We start from the raw sequence: 23,685 nt of genomic DNA on the forward strand, positions 1-23,685 counted from the left end.
TAGTAACAACACCAGAACCGAAGCTACACAGAAAAATGTGCTATTTGTTTTGGTTCCATTTTTCCCAAAGTACAAACCCCTGTCAGAAGTTTGTTTTCCATTTTTCTACTTTTTAATTCCAATCAATTTTCTACCTTTTAAATCAATTGTTTTTTCTTACCTGTTTCTTTGTGATCACACACACAAAGCACTACTCAAAAAGGGAGTCAAGATGCAGATTTTCCAACATAGCTGAGTCTGCTTGAGTTACTATGTCTAAGTAGTAACTTCTGAATTTGAAATTGGTATGACATGTTCTCCTAAATTTGAATTCTCAATTAGAAGTATAAAAGATAGTCTCTAAGGTTAAGAAAGGATAAAGTTAAAAAGTAGGTTTTCTCAAGCACAGACTGTGGTTCTGAAGAGTCACATGTGTCTAATTTATGCACTGCTGGTACTGTCAGTCTGCTCACAGTATAAGCAAGTTAGGCATGCAATTATGCCTCTGAAGGGTCAAGATAACAGTATTCTGGATAAAATGTCACAGATCCAACCTCTTCACAATTTAGGATGAATACACCCAGGGAACAACCTACACTGAAACATGCATACAATTTTTTAAATAATACAAGAACCAAGCAGTTTGCTTACATTTTGCTTGAGGGTTGGCTTTTTTCTGTGTTATTTTTTGTTTTCCTTTTTTAGAGATTTGAAAGTAAAGGCTTCTAAATCTATTTTAGATCATTTTTAATTTAAAAAAACACTCATTTTTTTGTCAAAATTGGAAAACAAAACCTACTTCAACAATTAGTCTATCTATAAATACTGGAATTTTTTTCCCCCCTGCAAAAAGCTACATAGTGCCAGACTTTAAGGCAAAAATAAATTGTGAACATCTCCAAGTTGATAAGTAACAATTTTTAAGTCAAGAAATAAAGTCTTACTCATCATTTACATAGAAAAATGAAATCTGTTGATGAATTAAAAAAAAAATTAGTGATCTTTCACGTAACTACAAACAAGTAATGAATGAATTTTTGAAGCAAATATATCTACCTTATTTTCCTTCACACCAGTAAAGCAGAGTAAATGAGGACAGACAGTTTCTTTCAGCACCTTGCCTTCAGTAGGATACATGCTTTTAGAAAGTCTGCTGCATAATTTGAAGGGAAAAAAGAAAAAGCTAAAACCTTCAGAAACCCGTATTTTTTTAGAAAGGAAAACAGTAATGCCCAAGATTCACAAATTCAATTAAAAGTTACCCAACAAGTAATTACAAGCAACTTTTTGAAATCACAGCACCAGCTGCCCAAGTTCTACATGGCTAATCTTATTCCCGTGTCCCCCGCTGTGTCAAACAAAGACTAAGGGCTGTCAAACTCTAGCTAAATCTTTGAGTGCCAAAGTGGTTTTGTTCTGGTTTTTGATCATTTGCAACATGCAGAGATTTTCTATAATAAACCTCCCAAAGTTCATCTTGTACCTGAACTTTTTGTGCGAATTTCCCATCTGAGCCCACCTGTTTAGCAGCTGGTAGATGTAACTGTGGCCGTCTTCTGTCCAGATGATAAGTCTGTAAGCTGCTAGTACTTCTCCACCAGCAAAGAACTGACCACTTTTAGAGAACTCAGTACAAAGCAAGGAGAAATCACAATAATCGTAAACCTGAACTCAGAAAAACAATGAAACGTAAGCAAACAGTACAGACACATTCATTTTAATGCAAGCTGGTTTGTAGCAAGAGAGCAATAAGTAGAATAGAAACTTAACTGTTTTGTGGTTTGATTATCTCTTTTAAAATGAAAGCAGTTTTCATACTATACTAACTATTCTGAAGTCAAAAGCAAAATATATATTTGAAAGAGCCTGATATTATAAAAGCAGCATTAAAGCCTTCTGTTACATTACGGGCTTTTGGATGGAAATTACTTTGTTTTCCCTTGCATTCATTGTTAATGAACTATTCATTTCTTATAAAGGGGTAGCTAATGAATTTATCACAAAAATATGATGCTAAAGACTTTGATAGAAGCTACAAATGCTTCTGTCTGTACTTTTAAAGATCTGTTGGTATAATCACAGCACATATAAACAAAGCTGATTTGTTTCTTCTCTATTTTGGGGAACAGCAGAGATTTTTCACAAATTAGTTGAAAGCAAAGAGCACATAATACCCTCTGCTTGCAAGCATTCTCCTCTTCTACATTTCTACACCTGGTAAAGAATTACCACTTGTTTGCTTCCTTTAACCCTCCCATTTTAAGCAGAAACAGGATATGACTAGAGCAACCTAATATACCATCTACCTGTTCACATTCTTAGTGGCCTCATGGAGAAAGTATTCAAAATCACATTTTTGTAATTTATTCCAGCAGCATGAGGAAAAATATCTGAGAGTGAGAATTTCTATTAATTACTCATATCTAATTTATATTCATTACCTACTTTATATCTAATTTGCTCTATTTTCATTACTAGAGAAGTGGGTTAAGGAGCCACTTTAAATAGATGTATATCACTCTTACAGGATAGATCACATACTTTTCTCATGAAGGAGCAAGATAATCATCATATATTTTAAAGCTATATATTTATTGAAACATAGAAGATGAAATTCCAACTTGACTTGTATCTATGACACTAAGCAGTAAAATACTCAAATGTATAATGAAGATATAAGAAATATGCACTTCTTGTGAAAAAACAAAAAAATATTAGAAAACAATTCAGATTTTTCAATGAAAAGTCTATTCATTCTATATATATGGAATTTCTTCATAAATGCTTTTGTAAAGACCTCTAAACTTAGACCAAGAGAAATCTCCACGATACCCAACAACTCTATTATTCAAAGTCAACTTAGGTGTATGTAAAATTTCTCTGTGTCCCACATTCCCCTTCCCCCACATCACTGGTATTTGGATAGGGTATATGTGCTGTACTAATATCTCAAGATTGTTTTTGAAGTTGTATCACTGGGAAAAAGAAAATAAACTGAACTGTATTGTAAAAATAGTGTAACTAAAATTTAAAAGACACTAATAACAGTTTCCTTAGCTATATCATGCTTTTATTATTTTACAGCTACAAGAAAAAGTTATATAGTCTATAGTCTCTACTTTTGCTGGCTTCTATTAGTGGAAGCCAGGCTATTGGCCCTGATGGAACAAAGGCCCCTGGTTACTGAGGACTTGCCAACTGTGATTACTTCTGTCATACTTAAAACAGTTTTTGTGCATCTTTGTCTGCTTTTGAAATGCACTATGTAGGGGCCTATAATACTCTCAGTGCTCCAAAACTGGCTTAATACTTCAAGTAATGCCCCTTTTACCTAGACCATTTCATGCTGAACATCCAAAGCAGAAATGCATTAATAATCTCAGTCCAGTAGTTAAGCAAAGAAGGGATATACCTCACTATTAAATTTGACAGTGAACACTTTCTTTAAGCTAAGCAGGAGAACAACCATCTGTATATAAAAGTTACATTAGCTTTATCAAAAGTATTAACGAAGTTAAAAAACAAATATACTGCTCAATAATGTACCTGCCAGCATGTGGAGGACACGATTAGAAGGAGTCTTTCTGTATAAGTACAAAACCGTACCGCTTGACAGCTTACACAGTCCAGAGGTTTTGATTCCTTTTCACACACACTTTGTCTCTCCTTTACAGTATAGAGGGAAAAAAAAAAATCATAAGATTTCTTCTAGATACACTTTTAGGATAAAAACAAGCCACTGAAAATAACTGTTAACACACATGCACTTTCAAAATGCAAAGCAACATATAGTTCTCAATTAAAAGTGAGATAGGAAGACAGCAGGGTTAGCAAGTACTATGTAAACAGAAGGCTCAGACCTTAAAGAAGTGATAATGAATATGGAGAAGGACTAAAGACAGGTCACAGATAGCATCTGCTGTAATGAATATCTGCTAAGTATTCTTCAGTCAAAAAAAGTAGCTACAGCAACCTATTAACTGACAGTATCAGACTCAGAAGGGTTGCTGAATATTCCGCTTTCCTACTCATCCTTGTTTGCAACCAGGACAGCCTGAGACATATGGTGCTGTCATATGTCTTCTTTGACCTTAACAGCTCTAAAAAGTAATGGAAAAGTAATTCATTTTCTTAGGTTGCATTGATGAATTTAAGGATTTTTTTTTTAAATGTACTTTCACTCTTTTCCTGTCGAGAACAGACTTATCAAGCCATCATGCTCAAAATTATTACAGTGTAATAGTTTTTATTACTAAATTACTGATGTTTTCTGGTTTGAAAGATACCAAGAGTATCAAAACCTCTGAAAGAAGAGATATGCTGGTCATGGAATCACAGCTCTCAAACTGCAAGCCATTCTTTCACTATGACTTGTTCCAATTATTTCCAATTAAATCCACAACAGTTATTAAAATACCGCTCTTTAAAATGTGATGTAGCTGCGTTGTTACCAACTCTGCACTCCTCCCTTCACAAAAGAAAGGCCCAAGCAGAAAAAGGAATGCAGTGTACCAGATACTCTTCTCTTACATCTATAATCAGTCATCACACTCCCCAGAATTTCTACAGCGTGGCAGTGCTTTTCACCCTAGGAATGTTAAAAAGACTTCTCCCAAAATATTGCAGATAAACCAAAAACACATCACAAAACCACCAGTACGGTATCAAACTTGACAGACTCTCCTGAGAGGCCTGATTCTACGCATAAAAAAGTAGTGCTGTGGCACACTCTTCAGTTTGTTGACTAAAGCAGTAATGTACTACGGATGTTCAGGGAAGACGGTCAACATTTTGCTGTTTCTGTTGATGATTCGAAGTACTTCACTGTAATACTGAAGTCCTTTTGTGAATCTAGCTCTGAGTTTAATTCAAACACAAAATATTGTATTCCAATTCCAACATTTGTGCATGTCAAGTGACAGTTGCTGAGAATTTTAATACAGGAAAGTTGCACAGATTAATAAATGAGTTTGAAGATGAAGAAATGAGGCACTTGACATAGCAAGTATCTTTTCCAAGTGAAGACCACATTGTGGAAGGCAGACAGAGAAAAAGACTAAAGTACCATTTTGAAGAACGTAACAAGGGTGAAGAGGGAGTACAAAGGCCAATTTTGAAGTTTTGAGTTTAACAGACAGAGTGAAGATATCCAAAGACATAGTAACATTAACAGGGCAACAGGAAGCTTAAACATGATGGAATATGGAAAGACAAGCAGTCTAGGCAAAAGACGTTGCAGTTTTCAGTGCATTTAAACAACAGCAATGTGAGTGTGTTTCCAGACTGTTGTAACAACATTAACCGATTCTATTTAATACATAGCAAGAAGATTCTAATTTATTCATACTCTGCTTCAATGTATCATTTACTTGAGAATATTACTACATTCATGTTATCATTCAAACAGCTGTTTCTCACCTCATACAAACTGACCTGTATGCTATTCAAAGATGAAGACAGGTCCCACACTTTAAGAACCCCAGTTACAGACACTGCAACCAATGAGTCTTCTGTGAAGAGTTAACAGTGAGATAGTCAACTTGAAACCAACTTCAAATCATGTCTAACACCAAGCAAGAACTCTGGCATAGAAACTGATGTTCTATACAGTACTATATGGATTCTGCAGGACACTGTTTATTAAAGTACTAACTTTACACAAAGATTACTATTTGGTACACAGAAATACACAATTTGTGACTAAATAGTGAATAACTGATCAGATATCTTTCAATAGCAGGCATAGAACAGTTAGTTTGTGCTCTGAATTTCCCTGATATTACAAAAGTAATTTGTGCATATAGCTAAGAAATTAGCTACTTATAGTCAGTATAGGCTGAATGGTAGGGGGTGGAAGGAACTTTTAGAGATCACCTAGTCCGATCCTCCTGCTAAAGCAGGTCCAACTAGATCAGGTTGCACAGGAACACATCCAGGCAAGTTCTGAAAGCCTCCAGAGGAGACTCCACAACCTCCCTGGGCAGTCCAAGCCAGTGCTCTCTCATGCTCACAATGAAATCTGCTAGCTTTTCTCTAAGATATACAATAAATGAAATATAATCTATATTAACTGTATTAATAACACCTTCTTAGTTGCTGTCAGTGAAACATTAGTATCTTGTACATAACAGCTCTGTAAAATCCAATTAGACATTAAATCTAGTGGGATTCTATCTAGACAGAAGTTACCACAATTTAACTCTTATATACATCTACAATATATACCTTGAATTCTTGCTGAGTGTACAATACACATGCAATTTATCCAATCAGAAGACTCAGATGATGATAAAGTGTGAAGAATACTCAAAGTTCTAGCATCAATAATAAGAACATCTTGATATTCTCCACAACAAAGAAGCCAGCCTTCACCTGTCATTCGGAATGAGCAATGGTAATACTGCACAAGTGGAAATAAAAGAGTCAGCATACAGAGCTACACAAACATGCACACATATTTTTGATATTATGTTTGTCATACCTGGAATTGTAACACGTGTACTACAACTATAAAACATCTACAGCATATTTGAGAACATGTACAGTTCTGCTGGCGACAGAAGCATTTCACATACCTTTATAACAATTTAATATGAGTATACAACTTATTAAGAGCTGTCTCAGACTGAAAGTAGTATCTGCCCTGCCTAAGTATTCGGCTTTTTGGAATCAGTCAAAGTGTTAATTTACAGTACAAGTTTAGGAATTGTTTCTGAGAGGCCTCATCTCTCTGCAAACATTTGATAAAGCTGTAATTATCAAGAGCCACATAAAGATGAAAAAAATCATGTGAAAATGTGGAATATTCACAATTACTTTTTTTCGTTATGAATTTTTATTATTTTCCAGGAAGAATTTCTACTCCATGAGACATTCTTAATTTAACATGAAATGACTTAGTGTTCAGAAAATACATTCTTTCTCAACAATCACAAAGAAGAAACAGCTACATAGCAATATACCGAGGAGCAGAGATGACAGTAGCACAGACTGACTATGAAGACTTCTTTTGAGCTAGGTGTTTTATATGTGCAAGGACATTTGTATTGCGTAACATTTGTCCATAACTGTACATATAATTGCTATAAATACATAAGTAGTCACCTCAAATGGAATTTACAAGTTAATACTATCTTTCAAGTAAAGGGAAAAATCATGTAGTTAGATGAAAATATGAGACAGACTCACAAAATTGTGCCTCTTACTCTAAGTTATCCATCCATTCAGTTTTTCTTAGTTATTAATTCTTGGTCTACCAGTTCACTAATTCAAGTGTGAAAATAAGAGAAGCGTAAGTGAGAATATCATGAGTATTATCACTGATAATATTATCATTACAATAATATCAGAGGCGGAAATACTTGGCAGTAGGAGCCATTTGTAATTGATGTTACTCTTAAATTAAGAGCAAATTAGAAGGTCCATAGAGTCCTCTGAGAAAAAAAAAAAAAAAAATCATCACACACTGTTTAAAATGGTTAAGAGTTGACCCTGGTGTGAAACTTATTTCAAATTGCAAATATTCAGTCTGCAAAGCTTGACATTTATCATTTATAGCTGAATCATCTGCACTGAACAAAAGGAACCTACTGAACCAGATAGGTTAGTTGTTTAATTAAAACTTACCAAAACAGTTACTACAAACAAAGCAACAATTTTAAATGTCTATGCTATCAAAATTAACATGTACTAAACCTCTAAGTAACATTCTATAGCAAATTATACATCTCTTGCCCTACTATGCCACAAACAATCACTCCCCATGGAGCAACAACAACAACAAAAAAAGGTCCAACAAAAAAATCCAAACCATGACAAAAAAGCCTCAACATCCCACCCCTCCCCCCTTCAAAAAAAAAAAAAAAAACCAACCAACCAAATCTATGTACTATAAATATCTGAAAGCTGCATTTAAAAAAACAATTTTTCCTCCTGGCAACATCAATTCTTTTCCCCAAGAAATCCTGTTACATGCTCCTATTTTCCTTTTCATCATCTTGCCCAAGTTACAGAAAAAAATCATTATCTAATCAAAATTAGGTTTAGGTCACTTCTAATAGGGAAAAAGTAACAGTTTCCAAAAACTATCTGCTTCTCCTACTTGAGGAATAAGAAAGTAGATTCTGCCTTTTATCTCTACAAATGTACAGAGATCATCAGACAGTCAGCTAGGTCAGATCTGGCTACTTCTCTACAGAACTCCTCTATAACTTTATTATAATCTAATAAAGCAATACCACAAAGCAGGTCATACCATATCTCTATTACATTATAACTGAAGTACTGGATTTTGTGTGAAGATACATGATTTAGCACACATACACACAATTAAAAATTATAGAAGAATAACTTCCTAAAAATATAGGTTTTTTATATATATACACATATACATAAAAATACATATTAAGAAGTTGTTGTTCTATAATTTTTTGTCTTTTTTTTCTCTTCTCTATCATTAATAACTGTGTTTGGATTCATCATATCAACCAAAACATTGCCATGAAAAACAGTGTCTTCTACAAGTTTTAAAACACTTGGATTCTGAATTTTGCCATAGTTTGAGCCACATACAGTCTGAGATTTCCATCATCTGGAGGTTTAGTTCCACCTTAGACTTCTTCACTGAAGACAAACAGCATTTTCATTAACCTAGGAGTCCTGAGCTCTGCTGCTACTATATCCAGAAATAAGCCATCTCTCTGAATCAAATCCATACATGCTAGGCTCCTCAAACATATACACACATGCATTTCAAACACCCTCACACTGCAACACCTAGTTACTTACTGTATCTGCATACAGGTCAAAGTAGACACTTGAAATTATCAAGAGTAATACTTAAATTACTGTCCCAAGTTAAATAAATATGTCCCAAGTTCTGCATCAAATGAAAGTATATTTTCACAAGTGGGACAGAGTAGAGTCTTTTGCAGGTCAGTAGTTCAGCATCAAAACTTTCAAAATGTCCAAAACCAAAATCTGTAGTAGGCTGGCTCACAATGTTTGAGTAGAGAGCTTATACTTCTCAAACGTGTCATCAAAAATCCAACAGAAAACTTAAAGTTTCCATGCAATTTTAATCTTTACAATCATCTTGATTTAAGACAGTTTCACTTTACTATCCAATACCCAAACTTAACAATAAGTTAATTGATACTGCATTCCAGACATTTGCAGCCCAAAAAGAATCAGTTTTATCTGATTAAGGAGTTCAGAGGAACATAAACATCTGAGTTTGTTTCCTAGACAGAAGTTAAAAAAGAGGGAAAAAAACCCAGATATACAACTTATATTGCAACAAGCTTTCTCGCAAGTAGGTTATAAGCTGTACATTTCCATTTGTATGTTTCTGTAAAAGTCATGTTAATAAAGCAAAACTCTTGTTATGAACAGAGATATTCCATGAAAAGTTGCTATACTTACACAGATTGCTGTATGCCTATAAGGAAGCTTTGCGTTCTCAATGCACTGTCCACTAGTGACATTCCAAACACACATCTCCCTGCCAAAGATAACTTTATATTATTCTCTGTCATTTCCACTCAATTGGCTGAAATAATTTTGTGCCACCAAGGTTTTCTTTAGTGTTGTACTTAAGTGCAGCCTGGTCGTTTATGTGGTGCTTTGTTACAGATTACTGGGTAAGAAAATGTTGTGGTCATTAGCAGGGAATGACATACAGTATCTGTTTCTTTTTGTTTTGGTAATTACACCCTGCTGCCTTGCAACAAACGTGGCTTTAAGGCCAACTCTGGTCTACAACAAATTGTAGGTATACTGCCATTATAGCCCGTCAACGTGTCACTGTAACTATCTGTCATTGGAACTACATCCTCCTGAAAATGATTCATTTCACTGAACTTAAACCACACGTTTTAAAAAACACAATATATCTTCTGCCGCATGAGACCAGTTCTTGAAGGAACCGCAAATTCTGTTAAGAAGAAACAGTGCCACCATGAGGCTATTCCTGAGAGACGTTACTGATACAGCACCTGTCTCAGCAGCCTAAAACGCCAGTGAAACATTATAGCTACACTTAATTACATTAAAAGTTAACATCGGAGTTAACGCGTTAGTCAGTCTCCCTAGACCAGCTATTCTTCAACAAGCTATGGAACTAGAGTACAACAGGAACACAATCAAATTAAATGTTGTAAATTACATTGTACAAGGTATGTCATCATAGTGCTGCAACTGAGTGTTAAACTTGACGCATTTAGATTTTATTTAAACAGGCATTATGCCTACAGTTGAAAAATTATTTTATGATTTCTATAACTATATTCTAAGATATTTTCTGTATGAAACAAAGAACATATCAAGGGAAAATATTTTATTATATCAGAAATATTACTAAATATTTACATTTTATCTACACACCTTCACATTTTATGATGTTCTAAAAATACTACCTAATTTATATTTTTCAGCTGAGCAAGAGCAGTGAAATCTATATTTTTTGTAGTGTAGCAGAGTTGGTAGACCAGAAGTCATAACAAAAAGAATGCTTCTGCTGGCAGTTAATTCTCCTTGTTTACATCAGAATGAAAATTACCTTTACTGCTTTAGGTATATTTCTATGATACATACATGCAAATGTGTGTAAATAAGACAAGAATATAACTTCTGTATATTGCACTTATTTTATTGTGTGCGCTATCAAAGAGCGATACCACATGTTAACAAACCTGTCCTACAGCATACACACTACATGCATGCACATGACATCATTGAGAATTTCTGAAACATCATGGATTCATTTATCATTTCCATATAAAAGGTAAAAAAATACTGTACAATACTCAGCTTTCTGGGTTAAGTCAGTTATAGAAACACTTTAGAGATTCTGATGCAGGATAGGGGGAGATTATCATCTTCAATACAATTTCTTCCACTCTCAACACAAAGAGATGGAAGCTTGAAAATGGCAGAAGTGAATGATTCACAAGCCAGAAAATGCAGTTCAACAAACCCTGAATCTCCTGAAGATGAGGCTTCCTATTTGTAATTATCTCAACTTCATGTTGCAGCCTTCTAGGAATCAGTGATGGATGCTTTGCCCTTATGTAACACAGATGAGCAGCAATTTGGTGAAAGCGAACATTTAAAGGGGCTAGAAAACTATTCAGTCATACCTATACACATTCCAAGCAATGAGGCAGAGATGTTAACATCTCTTTCTTTCTGGTATATTTATAGCAAAAACCTCACTTGTTTCTTAATGCTTTCCACCCCAACTTTTTGGAAATACAGCACCTTTTCACCCAGTACATAATTAAGACGAAAAATTAGTTTCACCTCTGAATCCTTGTGCAGAATTGCAGGAGGACAATACAAAAACTAGTTCTGTAGACTTCTCATTCTATTTACCACTGCATCCAGTGGAGCAGTCTAACCTTTGAAGATTAAGAAGCCTGAATCTTTTTTTTTTTTCCAAACTATTCCTTTCTTGTATATTCATGACTGAGACAATCAGATAGAGATCACAGCAGTTGGAAAGGATAAACACTGCTTTCTCCTCCGTGAGAAAGCAGTAGTCTTAAGGTACTGGAAGGTGTAGCTTGAAGAAGAGTAATTGACAAGAAGTCTTCACAGAAAGAGGTTTTAACAGAGCTGTCTTGTTAATTGGAAGAGATGAACCCCAAATGAGAGGAGAATATCATTAAGCAGCATGACAAAATTATTTAAGGAAAGGCCTTAAAGAATTAAGAAGCTAGTCCTAACTGCTTTTAACAGCTGAAATCCTAAACAGATGGTTTCTGACCACAACTGAAAAGCTTATCAAATATTCAGAGATAAATAAATTCTTGAATGCTTAAGCTAGTAGATCTGCAGAAACTAGTTTGACCCAAGTGATGGGCCAAGTCACAACAAACACAAAAGAAAAGCTGCAAGATCAGAAGCCTATGCAAAGGATGCACTACAAAATAGCAAGTCATGTTTACACAAAGACAAGGAACATATGTGCCGTTTATTCAGTCTTTTCTGTGCTTCCATTGCACTCACTGAGCAAGCATAACCCGGATCAGAGTATATTAGCCTCTTAGTAATGATCCAGTTCTCAAGACTGAGCTGAGGAATGAATAGGAAAAAAAAAGAATTATTATATTAAAATGCTGCTGATTCCAGTAGGTGATTTTTCTATCTTTGAATGGGGTGTAGGTGAGCCACTGAAGAAGTAATTCTCTTTACTATGAAATAGACATCTGAATCTGCCAAACCCTTCTGTTGTCCAAGAGATGAGATCTTAGACCATTGTATAGAAGTAATAAAGTCATCCAAAGCAGCTGCTATCATTTCCATAACATAGAAGAAATGGATTAAAAATCATCTGCCACATGCAGAATCTGACCTATATCTGCCATACATTTAATGACTTAAGAAATCAATAATTGAATATTCAGTTACCTACCCGTTTTCAGTAGCACTTACTACATATGGCTGTTTCTCAAACTCTCTTGCTTTTGCCAAACAAGTTACAGAAGCAGCATGGCCAAAAAGAATTTCTTTAGGTGAAATCTAGGAGAATAATACAATGGATTAACTTAAACATTACTTTTTCTTTATAAACTAAGGAAACCTAAAAGAACAAGAATACTACTTGTCAATATTGTTATTCACGAGTAATTTTCAATCTTCTCTACATTACGTTCTCCAGTCATGTTTATGGAATCTAAACATGTGGATGGATTATGCAGTTTGCATAAAGTACTATCTTTGTATTCACTGTAGTCTAAAAAGTGCACCTTCTGACAAATTTATAAAACAGGTGACATGCAAAATATCTCCACCCTACAGCATGCAGCAAATGTGGCAAAGCTCTCACGCCTGTGTTTCATACAATGCGATTCAGTAATCCGTTTATTTTAACTGTAGGCAAAGATCTTAATGGAAAGAGGTAGCCCCACAGAAATGCCAGCTACAGTTTCAAGCTATACTTGAGAACAAATGGGGCAGCCAAAGCCAAAAAGAAGAGAAATACAGTTCTAGGAACACAGAATAAGGAAATGTAACTGCTTTGATTCTGTTGCATCCTTTGTAAAATAAATGTGAAATAGTCAAAGCAATAGCAACAATATGCCTGGAAGTTTGTATCTTAAATACATCAAAAATATTTTTATAATTGTATTTTTTCCATCTTCAGACATTTTTCCCATTTTTAATCTGGAAGAGGGCTCTGCTTTGACGTGTAGATTTTTTTCCTTAAATTACAGGCTGTGCTCAGAAATAAAAATTTTTTAAAAAGACTTCACATAATAGGAATCATAATAATTATGTATGTTTACATGTTGTCATTACTCAGAGCACACAATCTCAAATTATAATCCACAAGCCACAACAATCTATGAAAAATTTTGCCAAGTCTGCAAATAGCTAGACTTATAGAGGCATTTCAACACTTTTTGCTTCATGATTTTCCTATAACAAATATGACACTATAACTTAAGTAAGTGCAAGTTTGGATAATTCCATTGTTAATCATGGAATCATAGGATGGTAGTGGTTGGAAGAGACCTTTAGAGATCATCTAGTCCAACCCCCCTGTCAAAACTCCAATCTGTCTGCTGGGCAGACTGTACAATGGACACAAACCTTTAATTCTGGTGAAAGATCCCAGAGACATATTTGTCCTTCTTGACTTCCCGTAACTATAGTCTGCTGGTCATCTGTAATCATGATAGCAGTAATGCTATGAGAGGGAGCTATTTTCCCCCACACTGCCACAGCCTGTATGGATACCTTCATAGTCCGCACCTGGAAACAGAAACAAGTCATGATGATTTTAAGTCACATTCTTAAATGTAAGGAAAAGCAAATTTTAAAAAGGCAACATAATGAAAACATCTGAAAACATATGAACACCTGAAAAGGGGAGCTACAAGTAGCATCACGAAATATTTGACAAGGCATTGGATCATTTTCTAGCTGTTGCAAACATCACTCTAAGACTTACATTAAGACAGCTATCCACTAATAGTTTAAATAGGCAGCAGAACAGTGATGAGTCACTATTTTAAATCTAGGCAGTATTGTACAGGACCAGAGTTACAAAAGACCAGTACTATTACAATATTGAAATATCAGGAACAGAAATCATGTGCTGCCTCACACAACTTGGCTTAGCTCTGATGGGACAATCTTCTTCCTAATTCCAGTTGCTGGACTATACATGCCTCTCCTATTCCCTCCAACCAGCTGTGCTGCTCATCGGCAGCAGCTTAACTGTTGGCATACAGAGATGTCAGGGGAGTGGGGTGTCAATAAAGAGTTTGTGATTCCTAGGAGGATAAGGCAAGAGAAAGAGATAATAGGGCTGGAAGGAAAGACAAGGTAGTGAGCCCAGGAATGAAGTGAAAAATAAGTCCCAGGACAGCAAAGCACTAAGCACTCAACCATTCAGTAGCATCTCCTAGAATTCAGACACAGAAGAAAGGAGGTAGACTTGCAAGCTGGGAAACAGAGAGAACAGACAGACTCTTTCCACTGCTCAATTCTCAAGCTCTGTGTCCAAAAAGTGTATCATATAATACATTTTAGTCACTACTGCAAAAAAATAAAAACTACATTAAATGGAATTGTCCAAAACGACTACTAGTCACTAGGTAATTTAATATATTCTTCTGAACTGCATTTATAGGAAACTATTTCAGTGTGTGTTCAACTATCAGCACTTACAAGATATCCTAAAATCCTCCTTATTAAAACAAATATTTTACTTCACTTGTTTTTAAATTTGTTGACTGTTTGTTTGGGCTTTTTAAAAAACCACCTCTGCTTGCTAGCTAGATTCTGTGCTTGCTTTGCTTAAAACAAAAGCTTTGAGAAAACTGCTTTGTCAGTCACTTAAGTGGCCTTCAGACACACTGGTTGCTGTACAAATTCCCATGTTCATAACTGTCTAACACATTTCTGGAGTATTCCCAATGATACCTTCAAATCCCAAGGAATCTAAGTATCTGATCATAAATAATTTGGCACTTACATAATCAAGTCACCTAAAACAATATCATTTAATACCTGTTAAGATTTTTTAGGGTATCTAGCAATACATCCAATGAGTATGTCTCCTTTACATCAACTTATGTGAAAGAATTTATGGCTAAAACCATACACAGATGAGCAATATCTTTAGCATCAGGGTCTTTACATGAAAGAACTCTACACTAGGCTGCCAGTGTCTTCCTTAGTCCAAATGCAAATAATTTTCTTATATACAAGCCAGTTGTATCAAAACTCTCCAACTTGAGTATACAAAAAATCTCCAGCATTCCTTCACTGTATCTTACAATGTTTTTTCTCTCCTTCATGCTTCCAGAAAGCCTGCACAGGGGTTTCTGAAGCATCTCTTGTGAGAAGAGACAAAAACTAGGTAGCACAAAATGCATGGCAGCAGATAAGAGTCAATCAAAGGAAGTAATGTAAGAGCGATGCAAAGTGACATGAAGAGCTGCTACGGTGATAATTCAGAAGAGATCAAAAGACAGAAAGAGTAAAGAAGCCACCTTTTAAGCTATGTTTAAAGAAACTGAAATACCAACAGTCACTAAATTCAGCATGATAGCAGGTGAAAGTAGGGACACAGACAAGAGGTGTCTTCATTATTACTAGAAGTAGAGGAATGGTCTCACTTCTTGACAGGAACATGAGATGAAGGGTTCAGCAACTGAGAAGAAGGGCTGAAAAGACTAGTGTGGCAGGTTATCAAGGTCTTGCCATATAACCTCAGACAGAATAGCAAAGACAGAGGAAAAGGAATCCAAGGGAAAATTAATTGATATCAAGAGTTTCTTAGGCATATATACATTTAGTTTCATTTTAAAATTCTTTGAGAACAGTAACACTTCTCAGTGTCTTGAAATATGCTCACAGCTTTATAATTTGACTTTTCTAATACTTTTTTTTTTTTTTAAATCTCTAGTCATATGAAGTATTATGCTTCCTGGTGAATGCTTAAGTCCATTTCTACTTTATTCTCCAAAATCCAAGTTGTTCGAAGGAAACTCTAATTATATGTTTTTAGGTATCAGCTGAGCAAAGAAAACTCACCATTTTCATAGGTCTTATAAAATGGTACCTGCCAAGTTAACAGTTTGATAAAATGTCAGCCAAATCCTGAATCTTTAAAATGCACTTTCTTGCATACTATGAAGTAATTTATATTTATGCCATGGGACAGTTCAATTAGTGTAAGGCAGCAGAATTCAGGTTTGTACTACATTGAATATGAACTCATAAATTACATTTTCTTCTAAAAGAAGCAAAGAATCAAGATCAGTATTCTTAGTAGAAGACCTACTGCTGAACAAGCACCGAATAGAAGAGAATTGCAAGACAATCAACAGAAGTTAAAAACTAAACAAATTGGTAGAATTTGCTAATGTACAGAGGATCTATTTGCACACATTTGTTTTAGATATCCATGAGTGTCATGAATGATTAAACAGCTGCTACTATGGACAAAACAGTGATTATGTAAGACAATTAACTTGGACCATAATGTTACAAGAACATTTTGTACTTTTTCCTTTATATTACACTTGAATCATAAAAGAAATTGAAGTCAGATGAAATATGACCTTCCTTGTTAATATTACAGTCCTTAACTTTTTTGTCTTGCTTCTTGGTTAACTTTTCTTTTGGATTAAGATATTTTGATGCATGAGATAAGCATTTTGCATTAAAGCTTTGCTTCTAAGAATTCATGACATTCCTAGAATACGGCACATATCCACATTTTGTCTGACTCTCTTTAGCTTTATCAAAGCTATTTAGATGCTGATGGCATCTACAATAAACTTTAGAAAATAAAATCAACAGATGTTTATCAGACTGTTCCTTTAAAAAAAACCCAAAAACCTGTTTCCACAAAGTCAAATATTGCCCAAGGTATATCTTAGCTGCATGTAACTTATCAGCACATGTCAAATTCCTACTGCACTGCCCACTCAAGCATGTCTGATTTACAGTATTAACCCATAATTCCACTTGAAATCAAGTTCTTGAGGGATACTCCTCATTTATCCCTAATAAGCCCTTTTGTTTGTCCTGCCCTCATGATCGCTCTGCTAAAAAAACTCCCTCATGATTGTATGAAGAATCTTATTTCTTAGTTAAATCATACCAGTTCACCCCACCACTAACTTGTCACATCCTGTCTCTAGTTCTATGAACACTTTTCACACTGAAAGCACACCACAAGCCGCTGTTAACTTGGAAAATTATCACAACTTGCATAGCTTCAAGGATTTCAGCTGTACTACTATAGCAACTTTGGACTATTTATACAGTACTAAAGTATAAAATGAGTACACCACCTTTTATTATGCAGAAGCTGCAAGATATTTAAAAGTCTAGTCTAAAGCTTTAAGGGGCCAGAGAGCAGGAGCTCTGACCTTGAATGTCTAACTACATATTAATGCAAGGGCTTTTCCTCATTGCTCAGCTTTTTTGACTGGCACTGGTCACAAATTGAGTAGACAGAAAAAGATCAGATTATACTATAAAGAAACATTGTCATCATAATTCAACATATGCTTTCCCCATAGAGCCCAAATGCCAATATAGTAAGCATACTTTGACTCTGCCTTCTCTATTAATCTTAAAGAAAAATAAAAATTTGCTAGTCTCACTATTAGGTTCATCTCAGACCTTTCAGTCACTGTCACATAATTACTGCTTAACCTCAGGCACACATCCCTATGCTGCATTTTCTCAAGATCAAAAATTATAATCCTCTGGCAGTCTTCAAAACCCGCCTGGATGCGTTCCTGTGTGACCTGATCTAGGTGGACCTGCTTTGGCAGGGGGTGGACTAGATGATCTCTAAAGGTCCCTTCCAACCCCTACCATTCTATGATTCGAAGGCAGGTGGTTTGGGAAAATACAGGTTAGAATGGAAGAATTGCTTAGGTCTTGGATGCATGCATGTACACGTACTCACAGTGATTTGATGTGAACAATCTGCCCTGCTTTCCCCACATTGAACTCTGCAGCTCACATTCCCTGATAGTACTTGCATTTACATGTAGAGTTTGCTCAAAAATAAAAGGAGGCTTTCCAGTATGAAACATTCTGAACATCATGAAACTATTAACTAGTTACAAGAAACACATTTATTGATAAATACTATGATTTTTTAAAATTAATTCAGAACTCACTAGTTCTCACATACATCAAGGTCCTTAAAACTAGGAACCGAACTTCCCAGAGATGTAATCTTAAACAGTCCAAGTAATAAAACACTGGTTGTAACAGAAAACTCTTTGTCATAGATACAGCCCATAATAAAACCTACCAAACAGGAATTTATAGCTTCTTTATAGAAGGCAAAAAGATTTCATACAACAAAAGATCACTCTACAGGGAACAGTCCACCTGCCAAAAAACATTTTCTGAATTTATATTCATGTTTATTTCATGCTTCCTATGCATCCTAAACAATTAATTCAAGATAATTTGTTTCAAAGTCCTGTTAGATGTATGGCAATCAGTATGAGAACAAAAGAGATGGAGAAATTCGCTTACAGTACTGAAAATATTATGAGATTCCTAGTACTTAACTGTTTATATCAGAATAAAAATACAAATATTTTGAAAGCCCAAACAAATTACTAAGGTTTGTGTCTTCCAAATCTATCTCATGCTCCCATTCCTGTCAATTCTTTGACTTTACCTGACATATTATCTTTTACTGTCTAGGTGAGAAAATAAAAGGTCTATCAATACTTCTTGAACTGTTAGTAAAAAGCTAATGACTTTCCTTTAAAATAGCTTTAACTTATAGTCTGTGGATCAATTCTACATTGTTTTCACAACTTTCTCAATTTACTTGATAATGTAAGTGTCACACTCTCCTTAAAGATGTTGTATATCAGTTCTAGTAATTAGTAAACACATAATCTTCCCCAAAATAAAAAATTATATACACCCATCATCCAAGATATATTGCAAATACATCTAAGAGGCATAAATTACAAAATGTATTGCATTTCCAAAATACTTGATAAAAGTATCTGAAGTATAAAATCTAAAGATACAGAAGTGATAAAGTTCTGGTTTTGCACACCTGCAGATGTGCCACATTGACAGTGATGCTGCTGCTCACTTATTCTCTATTTATATAAATTGCTATTCAGAAGCCTGTTGTGTCTATGAAACTGAAAATACAGGTCAAGAATACTTTGCGATTTGTGAAGCAGCAGGGTACATGTGCACTGTATAGGTGTAAGCAATGGAATAAGCTAGGAAAGAGAAATAAAATGCTGAGAAAGATGCTTAACGACAAATGGAAATAGTTGGACTTATAGAGGCTATACGTGAGAAGGCAGGGTATGAGATGTAGAAAAAGGAAAGAGAAGATATATGAGGCTAGTTAAGCAAAAAGGGAATGACAACCAGAGAAATTACAAAGACAAGGGGCACAAAAAGTAAAACAATGAAAAATTTAAGATTTTTCAAAAGATAAATAAGAACTAGTATAATGTGCTAAATATGAACAAGAAGATTAATAATTATCTCCTTTAAGATTTAGGATATACTTTCTGTGGGTACAGTAACAAAAATATCTCTATATTTCAAATATTTTAGTTACTATATCTAATTACACAACAAGTACAATACTCCAGTAATCAACATTTCTATCCCATGTCCCACTTGCACATATTTTAATATATTCTGCCAGAATTCTCAGTATTTCACACTTGTTCCTCTACTTTGCTTTTTGCAGCTCTATTCCAGAGACTCTTACTCCCTACCACTGAACTTCAAGTTTCAAATGCAATAGGACTTCCCTGGACACCTATCAGGGCTACACCCTAATCAGCTGGAGGAGTCACTGTTGAGTGACATCTAGATCTTCCCTGGGGTGTGAAAGCACCACTTTTGCAGTCCAAGGGCGCAAGAGAGTGGGACCAGGAATCAATACAACCCATTTTAACTAGCAAGAGCCACCTAGTAATACCTTGTTTGTATTTCTTGGACGTGTGACACAAGAAACGCTTATTTCATTCCACACAATAATTCACCACAATCAGAAGGAGCAGTGTAAGGGCAACACCATCTCCCAGCTGCCGATTACATCAAAGGTTTGCAGCACAAATTCAATTTTATGATGTTAATCTCAGCCTGCCACTCAGAAATTTTCTCTGAGGGATATGATTTTTCTCTGGATTTCATTTTAAGAATGATCTTCTTTTTCTACAATCAATAAAGATATGTTTTCATCAAAAGACTCTATCTTGGCAGAATTCAATTGGCCATCTCAAAACCTTTTGGTGACATAATATTAATTAAAATAGTTTATGTTGCACCCAAGCTAGAAAACAGGGTAGCGAAAACATCAGCAACTCAAAATCCTTGTGCTTTATATACTGTCACAAGGCATAGTAGAATAATCTTCACCTCCTTGAAGTGATCTGCTTTACTCCATAAACTATTACAGTATTTTAAGCTTGCCGGAAGCATGAGATGCTCATCTGCCAAATAGAAAAATCAGAAATGCATGCAAAAACATAAACTTCACTGCCACTGAAATCTACAACAATAGTCAATGACATAATAGTAGTTTAAACATGTTACATAACAAACAATGCATGTGAGATAGCTAACTTGGTTTTGAGTCACAAATAGCAAGGATCCTGTATATGTTCAAAGTTTATCTGGAAAAGAAATTCATTAGGTAAGTGTACTTGGAGCCATAAAAGATGTCTTACAAAAAATAACCACATTTGGTTTTACAGTCTGAAATATTGTGCCTGAATGTTTACGGAAAATGAAGCATCACTTAAGCACTATCCCGAACTATATATGTGAATTATTTGCCACTTCCAAAGCCTTAAGCATACAAACAGTACTACTTAAGCCATCTTCAGTGAAGTTACTTGTATTCAAATGGTGAAATGCTCTGCTGAAACAGACCTTTATTCAACTCTTAAGACATTCTCCCATCAATTCTTTCAGGAAAGCACACAACAGAAAAGGACCATCAGTTTCTGCAGAACATAAGCTTTGATTTATACAAAATTGCATTTTACTGACTTAAAGAGGGGGTTTAATCTTAGTTTTACATATATTAAGTTATGCCTATTTTTACTGAAACAGTATTCCATGCAAGAAAACGATGCTTCTTTATGCCAGTAAGGAGACAGCTCCCTACATTTTCTTACTTGAAAATTATCTTTTGAGCAGATATATTTATGTCCTTTAGTCAATGATCCCAATATAATATCACGTGAATCAAAGGATCTGCTAAGGTGGTGTCAACTCCAAGTGTATGGCCTACATAACTTGTAAAGTGTAATCAACTTTAAGTTTGTGTCATGACTCCCCACAGATGCAAGAAAAAGTCACACATATTCCGCAAGAGCTTCGATCAACTTTTATGAAATATCAGATTCTGTCATGAGCTAGTCATAATTAAGCCTACAAAACTCATTCTAATGTACACTGCTTTAACATGAAAGATGTTAAACCTAAAAAAACCTTACTAAAATCTCAAACTGAAAGGCAGTGAATATGCATCAAAGCTTTAAGTCACTCATTCTGTCTTCCTCAAGTGACCTTGAACTTATTTAAGATAAGAAACCCCTGCTGGGTCAGAGAAGTAATGTTTTTGGTTCAGCTAGACTGTACTCTGCAATGTTTAAATACCAAACAAAATTGGAATCAGACGCTAGAAATAAAACAAGTAAAACATTTCATCAGCCTTTGGAGTCTGGATAGTGGTGTAACAATCACTAATGAGTGGTGTACTCAATTGCATCATCCTGATGATTTCCAAACTGACAACAAGAACTCCTTAATTTTTCCATTTATCTCTGAGAGTACTCTTAATTACTAAACAGGCCTCTGTGCAGTATTCTTCACTATAGGGCACACAGCTGTTTAGTGTAAACAACTCGGAAGGATTTATTATATGTACACAGTTAAATCTGCTTAAGTGAAAAGACACTGTTTATTATGAAGCAGAATCAAAGTCCAAAACTGAGTCAATGCATTGCAATGCCTGGATTGCAGTTTTCATTACAGTAAACTTCTAATTTAACACTGATAATTTTTTTTATGAGAAACCTACTCATGCAACAGTCAATCCTACCAGCCAACACAAACCTTTTCAGCACAACTCAACTACCACTTTTGCAATGACTATCCCCAAAAATTCATAGTTCTGTACCCATTGCACTACTGATATGCTCAAGTTTCATGATATATTAAAAAAACACCACTACTGCTCCTAGCTATGACTCAAAAAATAATCACGACAGAAACTCCACAAGGCTCTAAGTGAGGTAACCTGATTAATTTCACAATCTGCAAGTCTCAAATAATCTGTAACCGGAACTATTTTCATGAGCTGCTGTAAAACGAAGCCAAATTTATTTCTACTCAAAGGTTTTGCGTCTAGTTGATAAGGCATCACTGAAATAACACAAAAGCATTTCCCCACTTCAATAGGCTAATATTTGGAGCTCTGATGTATTCTCACTTTACTACTTTTCCTCAAGAAGTCTTGTGAATAAATGCACTCCAAGACAATTCCTGGAATACACGCAATTCACTTGATTATCTTCAAATCATGAGTTTCAGACACCTAATACAAGATACCAAAGTTAAAATATCCTGAAGTAACAGAATTATGGATAAATGTAAAGGAGATCAAAGAAAACTCACAGAAACTTAGATTAAAATTACTCAACTAAAAAGAACAAACGCTGCACCGTCAAAAAGGTTTAGCATCCATCAGAAGAGCTCGCTGGGTGGTACTCAACACTACCGCTCATGGCCACGGCAAACCCAAACCACCCTCAGTGGTTTTTCCCGAGGAAGCTAAGTATTAGTGCCGCAGACCCGCGTCCCGGATGCACAAGGACAGTCCAGCAAACGGCCCGAAGCTTCTGGCCGACGGGCGAGTCGGGCCGCAGCTCTGCGCCCGCTCCCAGGGCACCAACGCGCGGGCAGCGCCGACACTGCCACCGGCGCACCCCGGCCGGCCGTGCAGGCTCGACGCGGAGAGGCGGGCACCAAGCTGGAAGCCTGTGGGGAGAAAGACTGGCGGGGAAAGGCGGTTGAAGAGAGCCGTACCTGGAGCCGAGCTGAGCAGCCAGCCGAACAGCCCCTTACTTCCAGCGGCTCCCAGGCACCTCGAGCTGGGGAGGACCAGCACCGGCCGGCAGCAGCTAAAAAAAAGGGGAAGGAACTGGGTGTGTTTTTATTGCGCTCTGGAGCAGCTACACCCAGCCCTGCTCCCGCCCCGGCCGCTCCTCATCCTGCCGTGGCGACTGGCACCAGGGCAGCGGCTTGCGCCGCCCTCAGCCCTGTCAGCACCCGGCGGCACCCGCCAAGAGCAAAGGTTGGAGCCGTGGCTTTGCACCCTGAGAGCTCAGGGCGAGACGACGACGGGAAACGGACTGGAGGAAAAGTCCTTGGGGCTAAATCCAGGGTAGCAGCGGTTCCCCTAGTTACCCTCCTACCCCTCTGCTGCCCCTCGCGGCTCTGCAGACCCAGGCGGGGCTGTACCCATCCTGCGTTGGGACGAGCAGTCGAGAGCAGAGCGCAGCCAGCCCGAGAGATAAACCTTGCTCGGTGATGAAGTAGGCGAACCTTTTCAAATGTCCACCATACTTTAAAAACAGTAAAAATATAGAGTATTTCCCCTGCCAGGAGTAAAGGGATCGTGCGAACTACAAGTAGTGGCGGTTTTCCTAA

At 36.1% G+C, this 23,685-nt stretch overlaps 1 protein-coding gene across 4 annotated transcripts in view; it reads right to left on the reverse strand.

Annotated features, from left to right (window-relative positions):
• The window catches only part of WDR72 (WD repeat domain 72), a 118,417-nt gene extending 95,292 nt beyond the window's left edge, over nt 1-23,125 (reverse strand). For 3 of the 4 annotated variants that reach the window (XM_061999431.1, XM_061999430.1, XM_061999428.1), the window contains exons 1-9: nt 23,062-23,125; nt 13,576-13,737; nt 12,395-12,501; nt 9,403-9,481; nt 6,205-6,379; nt 5,413-5,489; nt 3,526-3,645; nt 1,499-1,644; nt 1,036-1,132 (exon numbers count right to left, since the gene is read on the reverse strand). In XM_061999431.1, coding sequence (XP_061855415.1) covers nt 1,036-1,132; nt 1,499-1,644; nt 3,526-3,645; nt 5,413-5,489; nt 6,205-6,379; nt 9,403-9,481; nt 12,395-12,501; nt 13,576-13,728 — 954 coding nt within the window. In that variant the 5' untranslated portion in view covers nt 13,729-13,737; nt 23,062-23,125. The remainder of the gene's footprint in view (nt 1-1,035; nt 1,133-1,498; nt 1,645-3,525; nt 3,646-5,412; nt 5,490-6,204; nt 6,380-9,402; nt 9,482-12,394; nt 12,502-13,575; nt 13,738-23,061) is intronic. The other variant, XM_061999429.1, reaches the window with a different exon arrangement.
• Nucleotides 23,126-23,685: the final 560 nt, after the last annotated feature.

Source organism: Colius striatus, chromosome 7 (genome assembly GCF_028858725.1).
Source record: "Colius striatus isolate bColStr4 chromosome 7, bColStr4.1.hap1, whole genome shotgun sequence".
NCBI classification, from domain to species: Eukaryota; Metazoa; Chordata; class Aves; order Coliiformes; family Coliidae; genus Colius; species Colius striatus.